Source organism: Carya illinoinensis, chromosome 16 (genome assembly GCF_018687715.1).
Source record: "Carya illinoinensis cultivar Pawnee chromosome 16, C.illinoinensisPawnee_v1, whole genome shotgun sequence".
Taxonomy (NCBI): Eukaryota; Viridiplantae; Streptophyta; class Magnoliopsida; order Fagales; family Juglandaceae; genus Carya; species Carya illinoinensis.
Window position 1 is genome coordinate 3,732,699 of NC_056767.1, and position 7,514 is coordinate 3,740,212.

Genomic DNA, 7,514 nt, shown 5'->3' on the forward strand with positions numbered 1-7,514 from the left:
TTTCCATTTTTCGGTTTGCATATAACGTAATTATTTTATTTCATGTAATATATAGCACAAAAAATATATTAAATAAAGTTCAAGATGCAAATATATATATGTATGTATGTATATTATTAGCAATATAATAGCGACATACATTTATAGAAGTAGAAGATGGTACCAAAAACCGATCATGCTTTCGAAGGAGACATAGACTACATGTATACATGCATGTCGTGAATTGTTTTCAAGAACATATATATAATTAACGAGAAATTGAAAAGTTAGCTTTTATAATAAAATCTAGAAATTGGTTTTGATTTTTTACCGAACAATATATATATATATATATATATTTCAAACTTTGTCCATGATCAAATTAATATATCTAAGAAAGTGGGACCCATAGTGGACACCCCTTCACCTTCTCTTGAGGGTTATCAAGTGACTTACTTCATGAGATTTGTTGACTTGCCCTTAATAGCCAGTTAGGGGGTTACATTAGAGGGGCTATTTACATATATGAGTGTTGCTCTAGAATATTATAAGGCAGTACATTTCACTATTGACAAGATGATTTAGAACAATCAACGACATTAAAGAATCTGTAGAATAATTGCATTAGATCTAAGATATTTTCAATGAGATAATATCGTTTTTACTGTATATTTTGATCTAGTATTTCTAAAAGAGCCAATGGTTGTTCCCGATTTGTGTTTTTTTAACGTGCTATTGTAGTTTTATTTACTGAATTTTGACTGCTCAATGATAATTTTTTTTTATCCTCTCTATAAGCATGGCTGCTTGACGAGATGGTTGTGCACCTAGTTGTTGGGCCTTTAGCTTCACACGGATGGGTTCACCCCAGTGCACTGAGCACCTCGGTGAGGCCCAAGGTCCCTGTTTTTCTACGTGAAATAGCACCGACCATCACACCCTAGGCACCGTGCACCACGGAGCTGCTCATGGCTGAGGCTGCTGCGCGAACAAGGTGGCTTATTCAATGTAGTTCATGGTGCGATGTGCACCTGACCATGGCCCTATGAGCACCAGCCCAACCTAGTGCTGTACTGGTTGCTGGGCGATGATGTGTCCACCAGTTGTGCATATAAGCACTCCAGTGGTGATGTGCTTGCCCCAGTGCTGCGTCAACTGCTGAAATGTGCCTGGCGGTGCGAAAATCTCGGTGCGGTGTGGCGGCGATTTCTATGCGAGGAGAAGCTCGGCTACAAGCAGAGAACAGCGTCAAGCAGAGCTGCACGCCTCTACTGAGGCTGTTCTCTGCTACGTGCAGAGAGTCGCGCACCATGGTGGTGCAGCAGCGCACCTGGTGCGGCTGCGCACAAGGTGCTGTACGCACCAATGAGCAGCGGAGAGAGGCAGCGTCTCCATGTTTTTTTTGGTTCCTCTTGGTGCTGCAGCATTGGCGTTGAAAGGGTGGCGACGATTACACGAAATATTTTTTCTTCCTTTACGCATAAGGGTCAATGGCGGCTGAATTTTTTTTTTTAAGGATGAATTGTAACTGTTGGGAAGAAGATGAACAGTCATTTTTGGGTGATATATGTCGACAGGTTTAGATCTGCTCACTTACACGAGCGATCACCTTTGGCACTTCAAAGGGATAACGAGCAAAGATGAGACAATGTGTCACTTGATACTTATCCATAAAAGGATAAGTTGTAAAACACATAACATTTGTCGCCTTAGCAGGAGCAAAGATGAAGTCCATTATATTTAAAAAGAAGAGTGTATTTACCCACAATCCATGTAGCCTGTGGTTTAGCCAAATGCGAGACCCTCTTTGGCGCTCTGGATAGTGAGCAAATGGAGGGACTCAGGTTAGGCGTTGAGATAGCGACTAGACTAAAATCCGTATGGTGTATTGAGATAACATATACGCTCTTCTTTTGAAAAGAGAATTCCACCATAACATGTATTTCATACTATATGTATTTTACAACCAACAATAAAGTGAGTTCTTTAGGTCATAATTGATGAACTTAATTAATGCCCTTATGAGACTTTTGACTATGTCATGAGGTTGATGTTTTAGTGTTTACCATTTTGACATGTTATCTATGGCCAAGAATGGTGCGGTCTAAAGAGACATTGCTGGAAAAGAGTCTGAGCTGAAACTGAATGACATGAGGGTGAAGGGAAGACTATTTGGTAACACATCGATAATGGTGTGTGCTCATTGCTGGCAAGTTATGTAACTTCTTAGGAGTTGCGATGTAGCTGTGACTACATTATGTTTTATAAAGATTGAATATTGTTCTGAGTCATTTGGACTCGAGAGAGATTTGGGATGCTTAGTCTGATGTGACCAAATGAGTCAGGGCATAACGAGACACTTTTTGGGATGTTGCTATGCCGGTCTTCTCTCGGAGAGATTTGATATAGTGCTCCCATTTTTCTTTTACAGCTGTACTCAATGGTTGCACTGCCTATTTGTCAGTATGAACAAGATTGAGAACATATTGAAATATGTGGACCTAGGGTCTTGTCCACTATGTGCGAGTAGGAGATGAAAGAAAGGGACACCTATAGTATGCACCCATTCACTTTCTCTTGGGGGTTATGAAGTGACTTAAGATCTACTTCATGAGACTTGATGATTGGCCCTTAATGGCCAGCCAGGGGGTTACAATAGCTGGGCTATTTACATATCCCCTCCCTCATTTGGATGAGACACTTGGATCAACAAGCTCTTTCTCTCTCAAATGATTCTCTCTAATCCTAGCATCTAGGATGTGGAATATGTGGGTGTTACTCTAGTATATTACTACATAGCACATTCTACCATCGATAGGATGATTTTGAACAATCAACGACATCAGAGAATCTGTGGAACAATCGCACTAGATCTAATATATTTCCAACAAGGTAATATCGCTTTCGCTATATACTTTAATCTAGTATTTCTAACAATATATATTTCTAGCCAGTGATGTTGGAAATTAAACTTTGATTTCTTATATATCTTCAGAGTTCCCCCACATATTTCCTAGGGCTTCTTACTTAGCTATGAAGCAACTCGAGACATGTGTAGAAGAAAAAAAGATGCTAGGAACTGCCATGGTCAAAGGTCAAATTGGAATTCAAGTTTGATATGGCTAACTCCAGCTAGCATTCACACCTTTGAGATTTGCCTATAAATAGAATAGGATTGTATGCAACGAGATAGGGATCTCAGGTAGTGAAGATATAGAATTTAGAGAGCCATTTACAGAGAACTAGAAACTATGTTTTTGTGTACTTTTTCAAATTCAATAAAATTGTTATTTGGTTGTTCTTCAAATCTTACTTCTATGAGTTATAAAAGTGGTAGACTGCATATATATATATATATATATATATATAAAAGCTCCCGACAGTGGTATCAAAAGCCATGAGTTGGCAAAAAAATTTAGAAACAGAGGCATTTTCTGAATTTTGCCCCAAAACGAAAGTTGGCTTTTGATTATTTACCATTCCTTAGCCGATTTTGATGCTTCAATACACTTATCCAGCTCAATTGAATATTACAGACACATCTGTACATTTTGATTTTAGAGATTCAAATTCTAAAGTTGTCTAAAGCTAAATCGGACTACTTTGGAGGTTTTTGATTGCATCTATGGGAAATTTCTTTCAACCTCAGTTTCCAAAATTAAATAAAGTTAATTATGAGAATTGGGGCATATAGATGAAAGTACTGATATCATCACAAGATTTCTGGGATCTGGTGGAACTTGGATATGATGAACTAGAATCTAAAGAAGATGAAGAAAAGCTGGCAAAAGCTCATAAGAGTGCATTAAAAGATTCAAGGAACCTTGTATCTGATATATCAAGGCATAGATGAAGGCATCATTCGAGAAGATCTCCACTGCCAGCAACTCAAAAGAAGCATGGGAAATTCTTCGAAAATCTAATCAAGGAATTGAGAAAATCGCAGTATTTGGCTCCAAGTCTTATGAGGTGAATTTGAGTTATTACATATGGAGGGCAACGAGTCAATTTCTAAGTACTTTACAAGGACTTTGACTATTGTTAACCAAATCAAAAGTTTGGGTGACAAGATTGAAGACATCCGAGTCATGCAAAAGATACTTTGGTCTCTCACTTTGAAGTTCGAGCATGTGGGCATCATAATAGAAGAATCAAAAGACTTCAATGACTTGAAAATTGTTGAGTTGTAGGCAACATTAGAAATTCATGAGCAAAGAATTAATAAAAAGTCTACAACTGCAAGTTCACTTGAGCATGCGCTCTAGACAAAGCTTTCAATAAAATGAAGAGGAGATATATCAAATCGCAATCAATACCAATGAGGAAGAGGAAGAGGAAAATATTTCTAGAATAATTGCTCAAGTTGTTCTCAACAATAGCAATATGAGAGAAGTCATCGACCGCCAATGTAGAATAATCAAAGAGGTAGAGGAAAAGGATGAAACACAAGGTATGACAAATCTCAGATTCAATGTCATATTTGTAAAAAAATATAGACATTATGCTACTGAGTATTGAGATAGGAAAACCAGAAATGAAGAAAAGGAAGTAAATTATGGAGAAGTAAAGCAAAACTCTACAATTCTCCTAACATATAATAATAGTGGTGAAGCTAATCAAAACAGCATATGGTTTTTTGATTCTGGTGCCAACAACCATATGTGTGGCAAAGAGTTGTTCGTAACACTTGACGAAAGCCACCAGGGAAATGTCACTTTTGGAGATTTAACAAAGAGGCCCATGAAAGGCAAAGGAACAATTAGCATCAAGTTGAAGAATGGAGAACAATAATATATCTCCAATAATGTCTATTATGTGTTAGAAATGATGAGTAACATTCTCAGTTTGGGTCAGTTACTTGAAAAAGGCTACAATATTCACACAAAAGAGTTGGGTTTATGTATTAGAGATCAACAAAATAGGTTGATCACACACATAGGTATGAAGAAAAATCGCATGTTTCCCTTATATTTGCAAGCTTATCATAATACTCAATCCAAATGTTACAAAGCCAAAATCGAAGATAATACTACTTCGTGGCATCTTAGATTTGGTCACTTCAACTTCCAAGGATTGAATATTATGTCAAAAAGAAATATGGTGATAGAAATTCCATGGATCAAGCTTCCACTGAAAAAATGTGAAGGACGTCTCCTAGGTAAACAACACCAGAAGAACATTAAAAATCAAGGAACAAAAAGGGCAACCCAACCTCTCCAATTGATCCACAGAGATATATGTGGTCTCATACAACCTATGACACTTGGTGGAAATTAAACTTTGATTTCCCATATATCTTCAGAATTCCCTCACATATTTTCAAGAGCTTCTTATTTAGCTATGAAGCAACTCGATAAATGTGTAGAAAAAAAAAAAAAAAGATGCTAGGAACTGCTATAGTCAAAGGTCAAATTAGAATTCAAGTTTGATATGGCCAACTCTAGCTGGCATTCACACTTTTAAGATTTACCTATAAATAGACTAGGATTGTATGTATCGAGATAGAGATCTCAAGTAGTGAAGGTCTAGAATTTAGAGAGAGATTTATAGAGAACTAGAAACTCAATTTTTGTGTACTTTTTCAAATTCAATAAAATTGTTGTTTGGTTATTCTTCAATTCTTACTCCTTTGAGTTATAAAAGTCGCAAGACTATATATATATATATATATATATAAGCTCCCAACAAGCGATTTAATTTCTTTTTTAATAATCTTGGGATCATGTTGTAAGTAATGATCAAGCTAGGATGAGATATTTATTTCACACACACAGACAGACAGACAGACACACACACACACACACACACATATCAACGGTGCATTTGGACAAGCTGCAGCTAATTCATATATGATTGATCAAATAATTATATATATCTTAATCCATAAAATTATATATATTTCCCCCATGCAAGCATTGCATGCATGAGTACTACGTACGTACGTAAATATTATTCGAGGGTTGGCTGCAACAATCGATATCATTACAGACTAAGGAAGCAAATCAACATTTTCCAGACTTCCTAGTGCAACGAAATTACTGATCTAGAAATTGAACAGAATCTTAATTAAATGGCAACATCCATGCAAGATCATCAGCTAGCGTACGTTCAACCTAAGTATCTATAAGAGCGATATTCGGGCATGATTGGATTATAACCATCCTGGAGAAAAACTTCGACAATATTGGCAGAAGCTGCAGTTATGGTAACAAAGAGGAGCCCGAAACTCATTAATTATCTGAAGCCCCAGACCTCTTGCGCTCCACATTGGCATTTTCTTTTCGATCCATGGTATAAATCTTCATTGGGAAGTAAATAGGATGGGCCAAAATGCTAGAATCCCAATGAGTTCAAGAATCTGCACATAAACCGCTAAAAACATTGATAACAAAGTGGTCACGATCACGAAAAATGTCCTCAAAACCAACTGGAAGAGCTTGAATTCGTAGATCCAGATTTTAATTTTCTTCTTGATGAATTCATTATCCGGACCAAATCTTTTCACAGCAGCTTTCTCAGACATTGCGACAATGGGTTGGACAAAAATTTGGCATCCACCTGCGTATTGGAGTACCACTGCAGCACTTGCTATGCCTAGAAGCCAATGAGGATTATAACAGCCATAAAGGGATATGTATTCAGGGAATTCCTCTCCCAAAGAAGCGTACCCCAGGCAGCCAAAAAACAAGTACACACAGGCTGTGGTCGGAAGGCCACAGTGAATGGCCTTCCTCATGATTTTGTGGGGGTCTTATGTGCTGGTAATCCACGACCAATTGTGTCCTGTTTTACATGTACATGAATTTGGTTATTTATCTAACATGATATAAATATTTTTTTTTCTTCTAAAAAACAATGTAAGTACGTACTGGAATTAACATTTTGGATGAAAGAGTATATACCTCAATTTCAAGAAGGATGCTGCTAGAGATCAAAGATTCAAAATCGAATGCGGCAACTATATTCCCAATTAAGCTCTTTAAAGATCATCCATGTCTTTTCAGCTCGAGTCGCATTGGTCATGTCCAGATTCATTAATCCGACACTTCCCTTGATGCTCCAATTATTCCCTTTTAATATTTAATTTAGAAGTGTAACCAGTCCGGTTCGGTCCGATTTTATACAAATTTTGGGACCGAACCGGTATACACTAGTTTTACATTTTCAATAACTGATCTCAGACCGGTTACCCTCATAAACAGGTATTTCCAGTTTTGCCGTTTCCAGTTCGGCTTTCTGATTTTAATCAAGTGCCAATGTCATAAAAAAATATAAATTTTTAATGTATACTAATAATTAAAACAAAATGTAATTAATATACTAATATATTATCAAAAGGAATATGTTGAGAATTTATTAGGCCATAAAATGTAATTAATATATATATATATATTATATTAATAACAAATATATGTGTTGACGACGTGTTTCATACGCCTAAAGGTTGGGCTCTCAATGGTCTGGGTCTTCAATTTGGTGGGCATGCGATCAAAGAGAGAGAGTGGGACGTTGGCAACGGGCAACCCTAGGGAGCC

The 7,514-nt window shown here is 37.0% G+C and overlaps 1 protein-coding gene across 1 annotated transcript; it reads right to left on the reverse strand.

Moving 5' to 3' along the window:
* Positions 1-6,280: 6,280 nt before the first annotated feature.
* Positions 6,281-6,715, reverse strand: LOC122298709 (amino acid permease 5-like). The gene has a single exon (XM_043108577.1). The coding sequence runs from the start codon at positions 6,713-6,715 to the stop codon at positions 6,281-6,283; it is 435 nt and encodes a 144-aa protein (XP_042964511.1).
* Between the last annotated feature and the right edge of the window lie 799 nt (positions 6,716-7,514).

Coding starts and splice junctions, on each gene's coding strand:
- LOC122298709 (XM_043108577.1), bottom strand. CDS start 6,715: ATGAGGAAGGCCATTCACTGTGGCCTTCCGACCACAGCCTGTGTGTAC.